We start from the raw sequence: 22127 nt of genomic DNA, 5'->3' as shown, positions 1-22127 counted from the left end.
ATATATTTGCACTTCAAAATTGTGTACGTGCTTCTTGTTTCGGTGAGTAAACTACAGGACGCAAGGATATGACAGCGCTGTCTGGAACCTGAATTTCGCCTAAATAGCCGACCCATGCAGAAGTTCAGCTCCGTTCTACCTCATACAAGAACACAGTGCAGTCCGCTAGCGATGTTAGGGAAACAATCGCTGTTTGACCGTATGAAACACGTAAATATACTGTGTCCGTGGGGGGGGGGCACGAGGTAGCGTAGTTGGTTGAGGCACTATGCTACAAGCCGGAAGACCGCGAGTTCAAGTCCCGATGAGGTCACTGGATTTTTTCAACTGACCTAATGCTTCCAGCCGCACTAGGCCCTGGAGTTTAATCAGCCTCTAACAGAAATTAGTACCAGGAATTAATTTAGTAATTCTCCTGGGAAGTAAAGCGCGGCCGGCGCGTAAGGCTGACAACCTTACCGCCATCTTTGAACTGATTGTCTAGATAATGTGGGACCCTCAGCATCTCACAAACCTATGGGCCTTCATGGCCTGGTACGGTGATAGCTTTACTTTTACTTTAAATACACCGTGTGGGCAAAATGTGTAGATTTTTCAATTTTGAAGCATGCGACTCACATATTTCCTGCTAAGCTTTCAAATGGTCAGTTCTGAGCAGTGCACGTGTGTGGAGATGACATTTCTGGAACGACAATCTAACATTGTGCCATCACGTATAGTTTACTTCAGCTGTCATTTTGTATGGGTGTGAAACTTGGTCTCTCAGAAAAAGCGGAGAACACATATTAAGAATGATATAGAAGGCGGCGTGACAGAAGGAGAATGGAGAAAACTGCAAAAATGAGGAGCTTAGTAATTTGTGCTCTTCAATAAACATTAGAGAATAGGCTGGCTCAAGCGGTCGGTAATGATTCTGATTTTTATTTGGGAGGTGTCCGTTTCGAATCTCTGCCAGGACACCGCCTGTCCTGGCAGAGGTCTCTTCTGCCCCGCCTTTCACTGCAATCCCTGCACAGAACTAGCGGCGTGTAGCCCAAGTTATCGATGGCGTCACCAGAAACGTTCAATATAGACAATAGAAAACAATTCAGGAAATATCTTGGGCCCGTAGTCTGCATGGCGGACATGGGAAATGCGTACAAAAGATATCAAGACACTCAGGTGCGTACTGGATTCAACTTGGTCAACGTTATTAAAACAGAGGCGAATCATCGTCCTCCATATAAGAAATGGAACTTCTTCAGCAGGTGAGTGACTATCAGCTTCTCAAGAAGAAATCTGAACTATAAAGGTGGCTGATCTTCGTGATATTCCTCAGTTCCTTCATGACAGAACCTGACGTTAGGTCGAGTTTGAGCTTGTCGCAGCTATGACCCTGGCGAGTGCTGTTTTCTGGGACACGATGCCACGTAGTCGGCCAGTTCAGCGATATTACGGAGGATCGCGCTGTCCCAAACGGCAGGGCAGAAGATACAACTCTTGCACGCACCAAATTAGGCCATGACAACAACCTTTCCAATTGATTATCCACTGATCATTCTGAGTTAAGTCAGATAAACAAACACAGGTGTGTGCTGTGTCCCTGAGGTCCTTGTTGCGCCGCAACCAGCTCCATGTGTCCTGACCTACCTTTACTTGAAGCGCAGTTGCCCGCCCGGGACAAGAAATAAGAACCAAAAACAAAACAAAGCAACACGGCGCAATAAAAAGAAACTGCGGCCCTTCCGGTCAGGTTGGTTTCGCTTCTACCGGACTGTACCCAATAGGTCCCTGACCTGCGCAAGGCTGGAATGCAGCAGGAACAAAGGCGGTCTGAGGAGGGGGGGGGGGTTCCCCGCCGTTGTTTTATATATACACACAGATGAACACACGCACATACACATACATTGTAGGATCTCCCGTTTCCCCTGTCACCGGCGAATACTTTATACTTTCTGTAGGACGTAATTAGCAAGCGAGAAAAATGACAAAATGATTGGTGATAGAAGGCTTTGATGAAAGGAGAACATTAGAACTGCTCCTGCAGAAGTAGACCCCGTGCAGTCTCGTAGATAAGCAATTAGCAGTGTTCCAGAGCCAGCTGCTGTCTCCTGCTACAGTCAAGAAAGAGGGCTCGTACCTATCTCTCTCCAGAGAAGTCTGCTACCCTGAAGATGGAGGCGTTGGCAACTACCAGATATCATGGCATCACATCCATCAGATCCTCAAGTTGACGGACGCAAAAGCCCAGAATGAAATTTCTTGATTTTCGGCGAAAGTGTGTTGCCCGTGCTGTTTGCAAACGGGATACCACGAGAGTTGGAAATGGGGGCGGGTAGACGCCACGACGTTGTTCTCAGCGCCTCACGGCATCATCACTGCCGCTCCCAACATACTATATACACACAGAAGTCCGCGATGTGATAGTGTTGGCCGTTCCCCGAGCTTTTCTGCTGACCTGCCTGCACAGGAACCATTTCTCCCAGTCCAGTTCTTATAAACTAACTACTGCCAAATCTCACATTCTCCTAGCACCACGCCACGGATGAATGGAGGGCGTTGAGGCAAAGCGGATGCAATGATATGTAGAAAAAATGACGATCACTCACAATCAGAAAGTGATGCAGACTGTTACTTCATCATTAGAAATGCAGATTCTGTTTTGAGCCTACGGTTGGAACCAAATATCCCGTTGAACACGTGGGACTTTCTTCCTTAATGTTGCTCACTGAATGGATGGCCTACATCCAGAACTGTTTCAGAGACTATAGGCAGCATCACATGACGAAGATGCCTGCCTGGCCGTCCGATTGGCTATCAAAATAGACAACGCATTTTAGTTCTGAAGGGCTGGAAACGAAATTCTAGCCTCAAAATGGAGACAGTATGTTGTTGGCACCACTCTACACGGTGTCACAACCAACGACTCCAGAATAGGAGCTGAAAATATTTGAAAAGAGCGATGATACAAGTGGAAGCTTGAAGTAATTCCGGGATTCCGAGACGGATGTGTCACGATAATATTAAAAAGTAAATTTGCCGGCGCCATTGCATCTTCCGGGATAAGAATGTAATGTTTCAGGCTCTCCAGTAACCTTGGCATGTCCCTCCCTCCTCCAATTTATAGAATAGTGGAATCCGTACGGAATAGTCGCGACATGTTAAGATGTGAGAGATACTCCCGTTTCCTCCGCCAGTGGTTGAACTTAACGAGGAAGTGGCGCGGTGCAGCCATATCAGACGGGCCACCAGTAGCTATTGATCGCCAGTGAGGGCTGCCGCCGGCGGGAATCGATCTTGGTCACACAGACGGGAGCTGTGAGCGCCACTCTTGCACGCAGATCGTTATGTAACAATTACAGCGTGATGGAAATAGGGGCCAGGCTTCGAGCCTCCGAGCCGCCCACCCACGTCCGGGTTACCGTTTTAAATGTTAAGAGATTATTTCCTTACGGTTATTTCACTACGCCGTCAGCAGTTCAGGCGGTGATGCAAAGTGGCATATGATATGATGATTAGTGAAAGCTGAACTGGAAGGGGCATGATAGGCACATGAGGGTTCCTTCCAGCCGGGGAGGGGGCAGGGCGTTTAACAGTATGCTTACCGAACGCCCCAGAGTGTTCAGGATAAAGGAATACTTAAAAAAATACACTTCAGATTTCCAAATATATGGAAGTGGGAGCGGCTGCTTGACTTGCCCCCCTCTCTGTCGGTGCCCAAGGGAAATAAAAGGCCGTGGCCTAATTTTAGGTACTATCCGGACATTTGTCTGAAGGAACTGAAGAAAATGAGGAATATCACCAGTCAGCCGGTACTGCCCAGTACCTCCCGACGAGGACGCAGGTCTGTTGGGCCTTACAGCGCGGGCTGTCGTCCAGAACAGAAAGACAGGCTGTTGCAGTGACGACTACACCACCACAGTCTCTTATTCTAAGATCAAGTTTAATAACGTCCTCGCACCTGCTCTTGGTCTCGGGGATTTTAACCCGCAGCTCCACGGTTCGGTACCCGGTAAGGACGTCCCCGCCGGGAGAGTGAAGTTCACACCTGACCTCCACAGCCAATATACGCCTTCATAACAATGCGTTTGGTACGACACGTGGCTATGATAAATGGACAAATTATCCTTTGCCTAATTAATCACGCGCCATGAAACGTAAGTGGAGGTGGAGGTACAGCTCCACTTACTTATTCGTAAGTTCGGTACTAGAGAGAGGTAAACGGCCAGTTTCAAGCACCGGCCTGCACCGCTCCCCCCTCCGGGGAAAGAGCCCCCCTGTGCCTATTGGATAGGATGGGCCCCATGAGAACCCCGTCACAACACAGAACTGAGAACTATCCGGTCTGCTCGGAACGTGGTTGTGCTGCATCGTCTTATTTTCCGGTGTGTTCAAACATTGTTGGGCTGCGTGGTTCTCAGATCGGGTCCCAGTGCCCCTCCTCATCACTGCCAACTGTCTTGCCTAAACAGTGACAAAGACAAGCAGTTGGCAACAAGCAAACATAATATTTCGGGCAAAGATGCGCACAGAATTTTGATGGAGTTAGCGAAATGGACGTGGGACAAATGAGTAAAAGCGTCAGTTAGCAGACCTATGTTAGAAAGGCCGACATGAGCGAGACGTGTAGCACGCATCAGAAGGAAGTGCGTGTAGCGAACAGTCTGGCTGATAATCTGAAATGTGAACAGGGGCAACATGTAGATGGAAACTGCGTGTGAGAATATGAACAGAACGAGGACCAGTGAATTGGTTACTTCGGTTTCGGCTCGTCGAGCTTCGTATAAAATCGCGGATCTCATGAAGCATGACACTACTTTATGTGAGCTATGGGGTTCTCACAGAGTGACTATGAAGATTGCCATTTCCTACGAGCTTACACCGTGGAGTCTGGTACATCACTAACGAGTTTCGGAGGCACGTGCTGCCTCCATCTTTAGCGCTTATTTTCTACCTTGAAGACGAGATAGTACGTTCCCCAGAAATGTCGGTAACGATCTACCAGACTGTAGGGTGTCAAAATGCAGATGACGCCCATGCTCAGCATTCTCTCTGCTCATACTTGCTCGATTCTGTGTGTCACGACGTTGTGCCGCCGTGCTTCGCAGCAGTGTTCTGGGAGGTAGGTTGTGTCCGGCGTTACAGGCCAACAGGATTGACACTGACCAATTAACTGATAACACTTACAGGATGAGATGTAAATGTGAGACACTGCTTGGACCATCGCCTTCTTCGTCTCCCTGCATAGTATCTGCCCTTGGTACAGCAGTCGCACGGACGGATTCTGCACCACCCTGAAATAAACCACGACATCCTTATTCACTATTGCGCCGTGCAGTTAAAAAGTAGAACCAACACTGCAGTATGTGTTCCTGCCACCAAGTCACGTGTCCTTAATGACACCGTTATCACAAACGACATTCTCCGGACCGAGTCATGACGGCACAAACATTAAGCAGCCTATTGGACGAAAAGTCAGTTCCTGTCCGATATAAGAAACGGAGTCACGGCAGCATGACCACCACAGCGGGTCCTAGGAAATGGCACTACCGAAAGGGAAGTTAGGTTACGTTTTACAATTTGTTGTTTACAATCGATAACGCATTGTGCGCGCAGTCTGCAGCGGGAGACGCGCTGACAGTTGCACAACAATGTCAGCGCGCGGGTGGCCGTGGTAATTGTTACGTGTATTTTTCCGAATAGATGCAAGAGTCCCCCCTCCCGAAAAGTAACTGGTTTGGGCGTGGCGTGGCGTGCTGAGGCGAAATATCGGAGCTGCTGCATGTGCATTGCTGCGGCCGAGCCGTGAAAAACTGTCAGGGTCAGTCTGTAGCCAGTCGTCTTACTGTTAGGTTCTTGCGTTCTGCTCCACAGTGGCCAGCCGGCGTGGGCCAGATCCATATCCCAAAAGGTCATTACAGTGTCGGAAGTGAAACGTAGGGCCTGCTGCTGCTGCTGCTGCAATATATATATTTGGTGGGGGGAGGGTCGATGAAAACTGTGCGTGAGTGTGAGATCAAAAAAACGGCGTGCAAAAACCGACAACGACTGCGGACATGCATCTGACGGTACCTCTATCGATTAGTTCACAAATTTAATTGATAGCTTTTCGTTCTTTTTTTCTGCTTTTTTTTTTCGTGAACCCCCCCCTCCTCCTCTCGCTCTCCCGCCGCTCGCTAAAGATCGCATCGAAGACGCGGCAAGGCGGTGCAACGTGTTGCGTCATGAGCGGCGTGACGTCACTGGTAGGGTGAAGGCAAAAATGGCGGAGTGCTCGTATGCTCGCTGCGTTCAGGAGCGCCGAGCGATCAAAAAAGAGCTGCAAAGATGGACGAAGAACATGGTTTTCGTAGTAGGTGAGTGCCCCAAGTGTTGTAGCAACACCAGACAAATTACCCTGCTGCATTGTGAGGCAGCCTGCTGCCAAATATTTGCGACCTGTTGCCAAAAAATCCCTAAAACAATTCGGCAAGGGGTCAGGATTGCAGTTAGCCGGGACCCCCCGATGCATACAGCCATGTTTCCGGTAGCATCTTCGTCCAGGTGCGGTATAGTAGTCAAGTTATGTGTTAGAAGGTGTAGGCAGACGCGTAGTGCAGTTGTGTGTGCACGTGTTTTGTGCAAATTGTAGCGCATTTGTGTTCGGTGTTGAGTGAGGCATCAGCTGGTTCGGGGGGTCGTGCTGCCTGGCTGGAACAGCCCGGCCCTACTTGTCATCGACAGAGTACGTACGTAACTGCTTCTGCCATGACCCACCGCAATATTCGTGAGGTAAATACTGGGTGAAAATTGAAAAGTAGGTGAACCAAATGTTGAGTGAATTGGTTGCAGCAGCAGCTGCAGGAAGGTAAATTTGGCCTCGACATCCCATTTTGCGACGGGTTCCTCCCCGCACACACAAAAATATCGTCACCTGTGGCTTCCTGCCCTCACGTGCAAAATTTAACAGTTGCGTCCATGTTCCATTTGTTGTAGGTCTGGAAAGAGTGGCTGAGGAGTTGATGGGCAGGCGAAAATGGAAACTATACCAAGATGCAGTGCTGAAGACGCCTCTGAAAGTAGACGTAGAGGACTGGAAGCCCCGGGACAAGTGCTGTATGTGTGACGGCAGAGCCTTCCTAGACTCCGCCACCGTAAGTACACGCCGCATTTTTGGAAAGTTTAACGACGACAAAATTGCATGTGACGTCACAATTTTAGTAGTGGAATTATGTGCCAAATACAGAAAAGCTTGCCGTTCGTACTCAAAATAAAGTAGCAGGTCAGGTTCAAATTATATCTAAAATTCAAGACCTTATTCAGTATTTATTCTGTTGTGTAGAAATTCCTTTTTCATTGGCAGTTGATCAAATCAAGATGATGAGATAGAGGGACAAGGCACATAGAAAGTTTGGGAGAGATTATAAATGTTGGTTGGAAAATATGATGGCGAAAAAACTGCACATAGATGTGAGGGCAATATTAAAATAGATCATAAAGCAGTGCGATGGGTTTCAGCTCAGGATAGAGTCTAGTGGCAAATACTCGTTACAGTGAACCTTCATGTTCCATAAAATGAGGGGAACGTCTTGAGAGTATCAGAGCAACTAACGATTAATATCAGAAGAACTCTGATCAGTGAAGTTTGTTTCTTTCACAGTGATTATTGTCATCATGCCCATTGGGGGGGGGGATTACCGCTACCATCATATTGAATACACTTGTTGTAACAAATAATGTAACAGCAACTGCTTCAGATATGTAAGAATGTAAATTTTCTCTTTCCTGCTTCCCAAGAGCACCTGGTTGGTAGAGAAGAGCCAGACATATTTATTATTGAAATTCACTCTCTACTTTTTACAAATATGTACGGTGGCCATAGCTGATAAAGCGATGTACAGGTGTTGTGGTGGTACATTTTTTTTTTTGTGGTTTGAATCCTCTTTTACATTTATCTTAACCACACATACAACTTATATCTTCTCAGGAAGGATTCCCTTGAGTCAACTTGATGTGAATAATAGGAAACATTTCCAGAATTTATTTTTCTGTATGTGAGATCTGAAGTTCTCATACAGGTGACAGTGAGAATGAGATGAGTCTGGCATCTCACTACCCATCTTCAGGGCTCTCGCCCTTGTGTAATCTTAATTTTAACCAGATTCACTGTCACGTTCTTGATTTCCAAAGGGAGCGGATTGTTGTATTTGGTAGTTACAGTGACATTATGCAGTCCAGTGTGTCTCTCAGTCAAAGTCTTGAGAGTGAAGTAAGCCAAAACCTCAAAGATAATGCACTTATATGCATGCATTTGAGGATGAAGGTTTTGTTGTTTTACAATGCTGGCAATGTCTGGACTATTAGCATCTGGTGCTAGGGTGGCTGAGGAGAGTGAATGATGCATAGGAAAGGATTCAGAAGGAGCTGGCCATGGCCTAATTGAGGTACTGTCCCAACATTTGTTTGGAAAGACTGAGGAAAGACCTGAAAGAGCTGTCTTTCCGGATATAAGGTGTACTGACCAAGATTCCAACTGAAAACCTCCAAAATGCAATTCTAGGGAGGGCCATGGCCTGCTTGATCCCAGGGTTTCACTGTTTGGGGTTTGCACAGCTATAATTTTATGAAACTAGGCTGACATTCTTCTGTCTTGGTTTCTGGGGAACATGCTTACAGCATGGGGTCAGTTGTGCACCTTGAAGCTTATCTACATAGTGTGTTACAGCAGTTATCTCTATTTGGTACTATGCCGCATGGTGACGACACATGAGAAAGTACAGAATGTTGATGATTTCAGCCAAAGAGAAATTCTGTGTTATGCCCTGTGGATTATGATACTGTATTTACTCCAGTAGGTGGATGACAGTGTTTTGGAGGAGCATATTGCCTCTACCCTCAGGGCTGAAATGCAAATATTCCCCTGAAACAGGTATTCACCTACTAGGCTACATACACAGTCATAATCCAGAAGGGCACAACATGAATCTTCACCACTGTGAAAATCTCTAAGTTTACAAAGAAAACTTGCTATTCAGTCTCTTGTGGATCCTTGTCCCGAGTGAGTGCAATCCAATCCACACCTCCCACAAAATTTTCTTCTGTGTCAGTTTTCTGAATTATTTCACTCCTTGAGGTCTCCTACTAAAATTCTGCATGCAAATCGTGTCCAGTGCTTGTTTCTTGATTTAGTTACTTGAAGAATGTAAACCCTGATATAGAACATGTCTTTAAAAATGGAATTGAAAGTGGACGACCAATCTTGTTACTGTGTTTTTCATATTGTAGGATATTTCTAATCTCAGTTTGGGAGGTGTGACCATCTTGATTGAGGTTTTGCATACTTTTCTTCTGTTCCTCCAGGCATAAAAAAATGCCAGGATAGTATAGGGTAATACCTTAAAATTTGGCCAGGACCATTTCCTTCAAAATTTCTTCCAATTCATTATCCACTATCACCCAAAAATAGGCCGCACCATAGCTCAAGCGGTTAGTCGCTGGCTTTCCACCGTGGCTGCCCGGGTTCGATTCCAGGTCTGGTCAAGTGGGATTTGTGGTGGACAAAGTGGCACTGGGGCAGGTTTTCTCCAAGTACTTCGGTTTCCCCTGCCAATCTTTATTCCACCAACTGCTCCACAATCACCCTCACCTATCATTTGGGCCTGGTACAATAGGCCAGAAGTGGCCGCAGTACAAGGGACTTAGTCCCAACCCACTAGCAATAAAAAAAATAATCATCCAAAAATTCTATATATATACTCTGAGTTATCCATTCAAACTACTCTTTCTCCAAAGCACTTCTTAATCTCTGATGAATGATGTTCAAATTAAGTGGAATAAAATATGGACTTCATTTCGCCATTGAGGACATTCAGAATTCAGAGTGCACAACAGACAGATGAAAATTATTTGCGTTATGAAATCTGAGAATTGAATCAGTTCAGTCCAGTTCAGATCCTTAAGCCCTGCTTTTTAAGATGCATTTTATCTCCCATTTACTCTTAAAACTTCCAAGTGTCCTGTTTCCATCAACCATCCCAGTCAACATTTTATGTTTTTCTTCTTTTTCTTACTGCTTCCTGTGTATTTACAGTTATTCCGCACTTGCTTGACATTGTCACCATGTCAGAGTCTTAACTTCCTCATTATGTAATTCCCTCCTTCTCTCTAGGTACAAATATTCTGTCTTCATCCTGAGAGTGAGAGGGGCAAACCAAAAGATACAAGGGTAGCATTCAGTTTGCAATCAGAATGTTGCGGTTTTTGCTATAACAGTTTCGTTTGTTTTGGATGGCGCCAGAGTCCAGCAGCATCAGACAGTGGCAGTACCAGCACCAATAGTCAGGCTAGCAGTTCCCTACGAGAAACTCCGCCAGTAAGTTTGCCCCATGAAGGGGGCTATTCTACAGCAGCTCCAAACAACGTCATCCCCTCCCTTTCTTCGTCAACGTCTGGAATGACAACATTACAGTCAGTCACGTCCATGGCTGCATCATTGGCTGCAGTCGCTGCTCTTAGTTCTAACATGAATCATTCCAGTTCTGATCCTGTGACCAACATTCCTGGTGTCCCAACGCCACCCAGTGCTATGCCGTTCTATCCAACACCACCCCATCATCATGGAGGTCTATTTCCTCATTGGTATCTCTCGCCGCCCCATTCCCACATTGCTGGACGAACTATTCCATCGCCTATTGTGGCGCTGGCCAATGGTCTGAGACTTGAAGCTGTGCCTTCAGCAAAGCAGGATCACAGCACCACACCCCCCATAGTGATGGCTCTTCCCCCCTCAAGCAGCACCCCAGAACAGCCATTGGATCTGAGTGCCAAAGCTAGTGAGAGTGTTAGAGACTGTAATCCTGTGGTCATGCCCCTTGAGCAACAGCAGTCCCTCAAGGTTCCAAACATCGACAACAAGCACATTTTCAAGTGAGTACATGCTTATTCTATCTAACATATGCAGTTAGCTAGCTACTGTGTTAATGGATTTGGATGTATGTCTGCTTAAAAATGAAGGAAGCACTTCATTCATGCACTGAACCCAAGCTTGCTGTGGCTAAATCATTCATATGTTGGCTTCTGCAGATTTTAATATTAGACCTGTCACGCACCTCAGGCACTCAGGAATGGGTGCTGGCAGGAGGGAGGGGGGAGCAAAGCCAGAAACCTGCTTTTCCAGCCCCATTGGGATTTTAAAAAATGATTCCTCTTTCCTGAATACAAAGATAAGTCACAGAAACTTCCTGTAACTTTATAAGTAAATATTCTTATACTCCCACAGGCATGGTTGTGCATGAATGGGAAATATTAGCAAGGGAGATCAAAGTGTTTGCAGAGACAATATGTCTAAAGATTTTGAATGAGAAGAATCTGGTATAACTGTGAGTGAAGCCAAGGACATCGTAGGGTTCAGAATGACACAGTACCATAACAGGGAAAGATTCAGTTTTGTTGTTTCAGAAAATATGGTTATGGTAGCAGCAGTTCATAACAGTTGACTGTTATTGTCTTTCACAAACTTGCAAGTTTCCTGTGTTCATACACATCCGCATGAAGTTGCTGCCAGGCTGACACTGGTTAGATTGTATAAGAAGAAGGCTTTAATAGAACTAAATACCTCTCAAGATCTATCTCTACCATTAGTCCTAGAAGTGTCATCAAGTATTGTATTATGTCTGGGAAAAATATCTGTTCATGCTTTATTGCAGGGCAAGACTCTTTATGCATGAAAATGCAAATGGTATGAAGTAAGAGACAGATAGTTATTTTCTCTTTCTGTGCAGGATTAGAGTAGTGAAATTCAGCCATTTCAAGACAAATGATGTTTTACACCCCCAAATATGGGCTACATTTTTGACATATTGACTGAGCAGGTTGGTTGGGTAGTGGTAACACTTTGGACCTATACTCGGGAGGTGATTGGTTTGGATCTTGGCTAGTTGCACTGGCAATGATAGTAGAGGTTTTTGTGGTTTTCCTCAGTCCCTCTAGCAAATGTCAGGATATGGACCTGGATTAGGCCATGACTGCATCATTTCATATCCTTTCCCTTCATTACTCACCAGTCATCCTACCATTCAGCTCTGTGTAAGCAGGATATTAACAACAGAAAAGTAAAAAGCATACATTTTTTCTGTTGAGTTCCACAGAAGGTCATCTTTTTCTCAAATGACACTGGCAGAAAAACCTTATATAAGAGAGACCACTTTGTAAAAAAAAAAGACAGGCAAAACTTTTTTTTTGCATTGGCATGTTCAGTGGCAGCCCCATGGCCCTGTTAGGTGTAGTGAACAACTAATGTTTCCACATACAGTTGTTCATGAAAGTGCATGTTTTATCTAGACATTTTGAGGGTTCTGTTATCTGTTTGTTTCGGTCTGCCAAACTTAAAGCCAGCCTCTTATCTCTTGCAGTGTCCCCCTGAACTTTTTATCAGAGTTCAGTTGCATTATCTGCTGATACAACGACAACTTCCTTAACCTGTAATTCATTGCAACTTGCTTCTTACATAACAAAGGAGGTAGCTCCTTGTTTGTGTAATCACTACGCCAGGAATTTAGCTTGGCACCATTCACTTCTTTCATAATCTGTGTTGCTAAACTGAAATATTTTAGCCAGGCTCATTAACCCTTTGCAGTCTGAAGTTCATCAAAGTAAATATATAAAAATCTAGTTCCTCCAGCATAGAAATATGTTGCACCTCCATTAGAGAAACCAATCACTTTACAGAAATAATCACTATTTATTCTGAGAATCATGTGAAACGCTATATATTCATTGTGTAAGAAAAATGCAGTTTTTAATGTTAAAGTAGGTGATACATATAGAAATCAGTCTGCTTTAAATGATTAATAGGCCTTTCTTTGTGGGGTATGAGAGAGCAAGTAACAAATACTAAATTGAGATAAATGCATTGCAAAAATAAATGCAGTAGAACTTGGTTATAACGTCATCAAAGGGACCTAAAAATAGTGTCGTTATAAACGAATGTCGTTGTAACCGAAATGGGCACTTCCACAGTAGCCTTATGTTAGTCACGTAAAAATCTACCAAAACCGAGTTAAAATGTTGCATTTTTTAGTGAAATACATAGTTAAGTACAGACTAACGTAACATTAACGTGGAATTGCCCAAATGTGTAATATCAAAGACATATTACAGCGCTTTTCACTGACAATACACACCGCACTAATACTGTATATTAAAGGTAGGCCCACTCACCAAATTACAGTAGATTACATCAATTGTTGTGCCTTACTGTACCTAGATACGAGTACAGTAATCAGTTATCTTCATCTGTTTCCTGTTACTTGCCCAATACACACTTTCTAAATTACGTTCAATGTCCATATCAGAGAAATTCAGGAATGAAAATGACGTTACATACGAGGTTGAAGCATTTGTGCGTGTCGTACTAAGCAAGGTATAAAAACAGTTGCTTTATGAGGAATTAGTTCGTACCATTGAATATTTGACGCAATAGACAAGGTGTCGCAGAAACCGATGTTGCTATAACAAAGTTATACTGTATATACATTGTTCAGTTGTGAGTTTGTTTTTTTAAGTTTTGTTAAGACCAGAAAATCATTAGGAAAACAGAATGTGTTGCTACAATATTGTGTGCATGCAAAGCTCCCGCAGCTTCCTTCACTTTTTGTGTCAGAACATGGTTTGAAGTGTTTGCCACTTAAAAAGCTAGTGCCAGGTATTGTAGCACAGATCATCAAAATTTGTTGATTAGGGAGCGAGAACAGAACAGTGATACAGTTTGTTGACAGTGCCAAAATGATATTGTATGCTTGCATTACAGTAGTCCAGAAGAATGTGGATAGAGTCCACTTTCTGGTTCAAGCATTTACACATACATGTACTATGAATTACCAAGGCTGACAGAATTGGTTGGGGCCATGACATTCATTACCTGTTCTCAGAATAGCCTTCATTGAAGCCTCTTGTTCAAAATTTGGATACAAAATTGTGATTTCAGAACAGATATAGAAACATAAAAATTAGGCAGGTCAGACTGATTAAAGGTATCAGTAATTTTCTTTGGATTCGTTTAGGGACTGCTGCATTTAGATTTTGAGAATAGTGACTTAGTGTGTTTACTGTTTAAAATGTGGGGAATCTTGTGTACATGTGCCTCCTTCACAGGGCAAAACCCCGCATGAGCACAGTGGCTGGGCGCAGAACATACACAGAGGAAGAACTGCAAGCAGCTCTTCGTGACATACAGAGTGGCAAGCTGGGCACCCGTCGAGCTGCTGTCATCTATGGAATTCCGAGGTCAACCCTCCGTAACAAAGTGTACAAGTTGGCTATGGAGCGAGAACGAGATTCCCACCTAGTGCTCGGTAACAGTGCTACCACAGTGGGACAAGGCATAGACACACCTGTAGTTCCAAAGACTGAACCAATTCAAGAAGAAGAAGACGAGAAAGAGCTGTCGGGAGCCGAGGAAGAGCGTGAAGTGGAGAAAGCATTGAGGGAACCATTGTTGTCTGTGGAAGACCTTGTGAGGTTCTCAGTTTTTGGTGCTGGGAAAGGTCTGATGGCCAGTGAGCCACTAAGAACACTTCTTCTACAGCATGGACGGTTCCTTGAAGATGGGCTTCGCAGACATGCCGCCGTCAGTGAGGATGGAGAAGATGGTTCCTCTCCATCAGTGTACCCTGGATTCTCTCAGAATACTTCAGACATTTGGGGTGGTATGGAACACAGTTCTCTTGGTCCTTATGTTTCTCAGTTCCTGGCTTCTACATCCGTTGAACGTAGCAGAGACACTGTGGCTGACACTGTTGGAAGCAAGAAGAACCTGGCTGGAGGGTCATCGACACCTGGAGACAAAAGTCCAGTAGGTGGAGATTTCCTTCCAAAATTCCCCACACCTCTCTTGCCAGAATTTGTTCGAAGGATAATAGCAGAAGACAAATTGCTCTCAGAAGAACAGATGAAGAAACAGCGCCACTTGAAACATAGCTTTCATCCAAATGGTGCCCATGCTGATGAAACTACTGGTGAAAATCCTGAAAAACCAGCAATCAGACCTTCCACTGTTGCCACAGAAGAGTCACCTGATGCGGAAGCTTGTTCATCAACTGGGGCCACTCCACCTTCTAATGTGATACTGAAAATTCCGTCCTTTAAACCAACTTCAAAGAACGGAGTGGCTTCTAGTAGTGGTGGCAGTGCTGCAGAGCCACAAGAGTCTTCTAGTCAACAGTTCATAAGAGGCACTGACTGCTCTTCACCTCCCACCATCCCTTCGAGTCTTGTTGGGAAAGGTATTGGTGTTAGCCTTAGGGAAGTGATTGCCAAGAGTATCAGCCAGAAGTTCCAGCAGCACAGTTCAGCTGACGTCTCACCACTGCAGCTGCCACCTAAACTCTTTCTGGGGCATGACACTGGTATTGAACCTCCATTCAAACGAGGCCGATTCACGCCTCCGCTTGGTGCAGGTGCTCCTTCATCTGTCACTGCTTCTGTCATCAAACAACACAGCAACAACACCCAATCTGATGACAGAAATGCTCAAAAAGTGTTGTCACAAGCTGCTGGCAAATCATTGGGAAGTGCTGGTGGTGTTAGCAACCCAACAGGGGGGAAAGGAACACGTCCAAAACGTGGAAAGTACCGTAACTATGACCGTGACAGTCTGATTGAGGCAGTAAGGGCAGTTCAGAGGGGTGAAATGAGCGTTCATCGTGCTGGTTCGCATTTTGGTGTGCCACATTCCACTCTTGAGTACAAAGTAAAGGAGCGGCACCTCATGAGGCCTCGCAAGCGTGAACCTAAGCCTCACATGGATGACACCAAGAAGAAGGATGACAGCAACATTGTGAGGCACTCTGCCCCCACTCTAGAGAAACCCAAAATTCCTCCAAAATCAACTCCAAAAGCTCCTTTCACGCCACCTTCTGGGATTCAAAATGCTCCCAATGGTCTAAAAATTCCTCCTATGTTTGACCATGGTAGCATGCCTCCACTGCCATATGCAACAGCCCCACCATATACATTCTGGCCACCCAGTCCTTTCCCCCACCTGCCAATCCCAGACTTCTCCCGCAGCAGTGTGAGCAACACTCCTGTTGGCTACACCCAAACCCCAGAATTTTTTGCATCACAGATGATGCAGCAGCTTCAGGAAGAGTCTTCTCGAGTTCATCATGCTGGGGATGCAAGTAGTCCTGCGGATGTGTCCACGTCATCCAGTCGAAGTCCACCGCCTTCAAACTCAAGTGGAACACTTGGGAAGAGTGCACGGGAAATGGCAGAGAGCCTGTATGATGGGACAGGTGCTAATGGAAGCTTTCTAGATGGAATCATTCGTTCCAGCCTGGAGATGGGCCTCCCTACAGGAGCTCCCAAGGAAGGCAGCAATACCAGTGCCCCTGAGAACATGTCAAACAAAGCTCTTCTGGACCAGTTGTGCCGAAACAGCCGTCTGACACCCCTTCCGCGTGCAGTATCATTGTCACTAACTGATGGGGGAGCAAGCAGTTCTGATGATGACTCCATGAAACAGCAGTCTTTGTTGAAGAACACACATGGGTGCAGCAGCATCAAGACTGCTGTGACAGAATCTGACATGAGCATATCGGCGATTATTGATCTCTCTCCGTCATCTAATGGATCGACAGCAGATCGCGATGTTCATCGAAAGTGTACAGTAGAGGAAGAAGAGGGTGATGAAGATGCCTTTTCACCTTCAGCAAAAGACACTGAGGTAGCAGCAAGATTATTTGCTGGCACACATGTCTTGGAATCACAAACAGAGGAAACAAATGGCATATCTAAGGATGATGACAACAATGCGCCAGATGGTGATAACAGTGATGTTAATGACGATGTCAATGATGAAAGTGCCTGTGATAGTAAAAATATAAAGAGAGTTGATAGAGATGCTGCCAAAGATGACAAACAAGGAGAGGGAGGAGAAGACCCAGTGGAGAAAGAGGATACCAAATCAAAGATCAACTCACTAAGAGACTGAATTCCTTTTAGCCACTATTAATTAGCATGTTATATACAAAATGCTATGTGACAGAATTTTATTATTATATTATTATCAAGGTGTATCTTTTTTTAGTCACCTTACTGTACTGATTTTTGTAGGTGTTGAATGTTGTATGTTAGTGTATAGTTCTGTCAGTTGGGTTGCTCCCATTTCCATCTGTTGGGGATGGGAGAGAACGTTTTTTGTTTTTGTTGTATTTTTGTTTCACCTTTGTAGCAAAAATGTTTGAATCTTATCACTGTTTTCCTGCTGCTACATTTTGGAGGAAACAATTTTTTCTTCCTTTGGTACATCTGCATATTTTTATCTCTCTCTCTCTTTTTGAGGTTGACAATCGTAATGTTGCCAAAGCTATGTGAAAAAACATATTTATCAAATTCGATAATTTATCTATCTATATATATATATACATACACACACACATATATATATATATAGTGAGGGTGTTTAAAAATTGTTGGAAAATTAACTGTATACATTCGTGGTGACTTTTTAAATATTTTTTTTAGTCCAACAAAAAAATGTTCTGTGGCGGTTTCCCAAGATGACATCCATCAAAGCAGTTTCATTTCATATTTGTGTACATGTACTTTATGTGTGAGTGTCATATGCGTTATTCATGTTCATGTGTGTCGGTGTGTTTGGATGCAAGTTCTGAAGTTTAAATGAAACTTGTGAAGAGTGCAGCACAAGTTTAAATCAATTCATGTTTTGTTATGTTCAATTTGAGACTTCCTGTTGCCAACTGTGGGTGTGCCATATTCACTTTGTATGTAAAAACTATACAAAGTTTCAGAACATGAATCTCATTGGTTCCCCACGCTGCAACACAAGTTCCATTTGAAGTGTTCTAAAGAAATAAAGTATAAGGCAGACTGCTTTGATGTTGGATTAAAGTTTTTTTTAGATCTTGGGATTCACCAAGAATTTTACTGTCTGTGATGAAGCCAAATTTTGAATGTATATTTTCTCTATTGATATCTTATATATACTAGACTAGTTTATATATATGAAAAAAATGGATTTTTGTTTTTGACAATTGAAGTGCAATTAGAAATGGTACGACCTTAAAATATACACATACTGTACGTATATAAATATATTTACATTTTAAAAGAGATGAAGATGTTCAAAAATGAAGGAAGAGAATCAAGAGTGAAGGTGCATTAACAGCAGCAGCAACTAACAGATTCCGACCACAGACACTTTTGTTCAGTGCAACCCAGCTCCATTTTCAACAATAGTGCAGTCCCTAGTTTGACAGAGAAGATTTGGTTTGCCCCCTCCATGCAGCAAATAAACATTCCAACCAATCATGTGCCAGAGTTTTATACGATCTCAAGCCGGTTATTCTTCATGATGGAAAAAGTTAGCAACAGGCAAAAGATCCAGTGCTAAATGCATAGAATACTGCTAATATATCAAACAGCCGGAAGCTCAGCTTCCCCCAAGCTTTATTATAATTATTCCAATGAGCATTTGTAAAATGTTCCCAGAATGATTCCTTTTCTTTTAATATATATATTAAATATAAATATATATGTAAGATGAATTATGGACACATCCCAGTGCAATTCTGAAAAAGGTGTTTGAAACAACTTTTTTATTTTTGTGACATGTAATGTACAGAATTTTGCTTTCCCATCTTGTGTTGATTGTGATATTTGTATGAATGCTGACAGGCCCTAATGACATTAACGTTTCAAAATTTCTCAAGTTACCACAGCACTCAACAGCAGCTACACGTATCGCACAGTCAACAGAAGAGCCGCAATTTCATTCCAACATTCCATTGTACAAAACTTGACAAACAGAAAGGACTGGGAACTGTACCTGAAGCTTCAGATAAGCTTGTAAATTGTTCACATGACGTTTTCTTTCCACATTGTAGAGATCATGTCTGCACATCTCTTAATCCTGCATCCTTGTACGCTCACAAAGTGAAAGCAGATGTTTGTCAAATTTTGTAGAAGGGTGAGTGTTGCTGAAGTTTGCTGGAGTAACGTGAGTCATGTCCAGTTCCAGCTGTGAGTCTGCGCTTCGTTTGCAACAATTTGTTTTGTCATGTTAATTATGTTAACAGTAACATAGCTGCTGTTGCGAATAGTTTTAGCAGTAGAAGGGATTTTTGATTTGTGTAATTTTTTAACCAACCTGTTTTTTTACATGATACAATACACGAATTAACTTGATATATCAATCAAACATACTTGTGTTCAGCCTGTGAGGGCTTCTGTTCTATATTACAAATGTTAAAGTTAAAAAAAAAGACAAAAAAACATACATATTACGTTTACTACACATGCATCATCAAGTTATTCATCATATATGTTTAGTTCTACCGATAACTTGGTTCACATTAATGGTTTAACTGATAACCATATTTTTATACAAGGTTTAATTCATTTGGTTATAGAATATATATATATACACACACACATATAATCCACTTTATTATAGTATGACTCTCCTGTTGGTTTTCTTTCTCTGCAGAGAAATGCATGCCATTTTGGTTTGAGAAGTGTTACTCCTTGGTTCATCATGTTCAGTATTTGTGTATCAGCCCATCTATTCCAAATTCTTATGTAACATATCAGTCCATAAGACCACAAAGATACATAAGTGCTCCATACTCGCTCAGAAAGAAAATGGCAGCAGTGACAGATTCTGTAAATACCATTCTGCACTTGATTGTTGTGTGCTTGTACTCCATTGTTACAAATTTAAGAATTCTCAACCATAGATCACTGTATCATGCTTGCAAAGGAATATTACTTCCAAATCTCATTCCATTGCAAAACCATGCTGTTATTCGTTACTTCATCCCCTTTGCAAGTGTGATGCGTGTGTTTGTATTCATTCCAAACCACAATGATTGCAAGGTATATATAAAACTCTGATATGGGCATGGAATGATATGTACATAATCTATTTTTTTAAATAAGCTTCTATACACAAAATGATATTGCCCAGTCCCTGTGTGGTTTCCTTTCGTGCTAAATCTCGTCTCTGTTACACTTTTCACGCAGTAAGTCAGTTCACAGGACCATTTGCGCAGATGATTGTGCCACAGTGTGCACAGTTTGTGTCATTAATGCCAAAGTGTCTTGTAATTATTTCCACAGATTGTCCTGAAAGTGGTTGTTTGTGCTTATTTATATGAAATATTCTTATTTTTACCATCCAATGGAAGTGGTTCTTGGCCTTGTGATAAAATGTGTTTTGTAGATTCTACTTATGGTCCTGTACTCATGAAATGGGTGACTCATTTCTTTACTCTGATTTGTTATGTTTGACATATCAAAATTAATTACTGTCTTTAATGTGATGTTTCAAATCTAGTCTTGTTTCAAAATCGTATTTTCAGAGGGAGACCACGCGATTTGTAAAAAGGAAATGTATTTAAATTACAGAAATTAATATATTATATCTAAGAAAATTCAAAAGAGATGTGTTTAAGAGTGTGAAGCGCGCTCAACTGGTACTATAGCCGAACTAGTTGAGTGTGTATGCATGTATTCATTGGTTGTGATACTGTTTTCTTCTTCAAATCTAAACTGTATTTGGTTAGATCTCAGCTGAACAAACACGGTGATATGTTGCGATATGTTTGTGTCCTTTAGCACTTGGATGAGACTCGGATTAAATTAATTTCAAATTGGAGTTAAGTGTAATTGAAAATTAAGTGTACACTTTAATATAATTGTGAGATTAGATTTGTTTTGTCACCCAGGTGCTAAGGATTTGTGACAGAATTTTGAACAAGACTGAACTTTTGCCAGTATTGCTTTGATTGTTTTTAGTAGTTTCCTCTTTTTAGTGATAATTTGGAAACTGTGTAGTTTCAGCCTGTAAATTAGTGTAATCCCCAAAATGAGGATGTGTACATAGGTGTCTCATGCCAGTTGGAATGGATCATGAATTGTTTTTGTTTTTCGTTTGCAACTTGTAACAATATTTTTGATAACTGGCTGCTGCGTCGCCAAGCGTCGCCCACCGTATCACTTCTGCGCCATATCTCCCCTTTTATATACCCTTGCAGTGTGGGACCAAGTTCACAGACTCCACCAACTGATCAATGTTTTTGTGAACCTATGTACAATACTTAACGTATTATCAAAAACACAGTTGTTGAACAAATTGCCTGCTTTATTATAACTATTAATCATCGTATTCCATTTTGACAATATGTAAGCGAATGCAGATTTTTAATCCAAGTCTGCCTTTTATCAATAAATGTTTTCTCTTCATATGGACCACCCTGTTTTTACGGTCTGCCAAGAAATTTTACTAAATACCTTCTAGTTATATGATCATGTAAAACTAGGTAGAAGAAACAAAAAATTCAAAGCAGGAATTCAAACAAGTGATAACCAAGGTCTGGTGTAAAAATGAAAGAAAGCTGTTAATACTTTTCTGCCTTGAGAATCGAACGTTGTCAAGTGTGTTGTGCCACGTGTCGGTGTTGCAAAAAGCTGTGTTTGGAAATGCCTGTGGGAAGTGTTATTTTCTGAGAATATTAAAAATGATAATATTGTATATTTATATTGTGACTTTGGAGTAAATCAGTATTTATTACTGTGAACAACTGCCCTCTGCTGCAGATATTTTCTTTCCACATCCTCCCTTGTCCATCAGAACCTTGCCACTTGATTGATACATCAGCGTTTCAAATTGAGTCACAGTAATCACCACAGACTCTGTCAGCTATCCTTATACCAAGGGTCCAGATCCCCAGATCCAGTATTGGCCAGGATGCTTGCTGTCCTGGGTTACATACTGTGGTTCTCCCATGCTGGGATAGTACTTAAGAATAGGCTCCAATCCTTCCACACTTGTTTTCCTGTGTGGAATAATTCTCTAAAATAGGCGTGTGTCATTCTACCCTTCTGTGGTCTTCCTGTGCTGGGACAGTGCTTTAAAGTATCCACTGAACCTTCTAAACGCTGTGGGTTTTCTCTGCTGGGACAGCATTTTAGAATAGGCCCCAACACCTCTGTGGTCTTCCTCCGGTGGAACAGTGGTGTAAATACGCGCCAATCCTTTCACACTTCCCTTTTCCTATGTGGGACTACTTGACAGTAACCTCCAACCCAGCGATGCTTTTAGTTTTTACATACTGGGACAATGCTCTAAAATAGGCCCTGGTCCTGTC

General features: G+C 42.9%; 1 protein-coding gene across 3 annotated transcripts; it reads left to right on the top strand.

Moving 5' to 3' along the window:
- Positions 1–5821: 5821 nt before the first annotated feature.
- Positions 5822–21517, top strand: LOC111863059 (mushroom body large-type Kenyon cell-specific protein 1). Of its 3 annotated transcripts, none has more exons than XM_023849032.1 (4): positions 5822–5890; positions 6955–7112; positions 10256–10884; positions 14110–21517. In XM_023849032.1, exons 2-4 carry the CDS (start codon positions 6981–6983, stop codon positions 16946–16948), a joined length of 3600 nt encoding a protein of 1199 aa, XP_023704800.1. In that variant the 5' UTR covers positions 5822–5890; positions 6955–6980; the 3' UTR covers positions 16949–21517. The 3 variants fall into 3 exon arrangements, with proteins under 3 accessions (XP_023704800.1, XP_023704791.1, XP_023704806.1); XM_023849023.1 differs by lacking the exon at positions 5822–5890 and adding an exon at positions 5901–6335; XM_023849038.2 differs by lacking the exon at positions 5822–5890 and adding an exon at positions 6485–6826.
- Positions 21518–22127: the final 610 nt, after the last annotated feature.

Source organism: Cryptotermes secundus, unplaced genomic scaffold (genome assembly GCF_002891405.2).
Source record: "Cryptotermes secundus unplaced genomic scaffold, Csec_1.0 scaffold1274, whole genome shotgun sequence".
Classification (NCBI taxonomy): domain Eukaryota; kingdom Metazoa; phylum Arthropoda; class Insecta; order Blattodea; family Kalotermitidae; genus Cryptotermes; species Cryptotermes secundus.
The sequence above is the reverse complement of the archived record's forward strand: the minus strand, read 5'-3'. Positions and strand labels throughout refer to the sequence as shown.

Bases quoted from the DNA above. Each gene is read 5' to 3' on its own strand.
- LOC111863059 (XM_023849023.1), top strand. From the start codon at position 6,242: ATGGCGGAGTGCTCGTATGCTCGCTGCGTTCAGGAGCGCCGAGCGATC. The intron at 6,336-6,954 runs GTGAGTGCCCCA...CATTTGTTGTAG, and splicing joins GAACATGGTTTTCGTAGTAG to GTCTGGAAAGAGTGGCTGAG. The intron at 7,113-10,255 runs GTAAGTACACGC...GGATGGCGCCAG, and splicing joins CCTTCCTAGACTCCGCCACC to AGTCCAGCAGCATCAGACAG.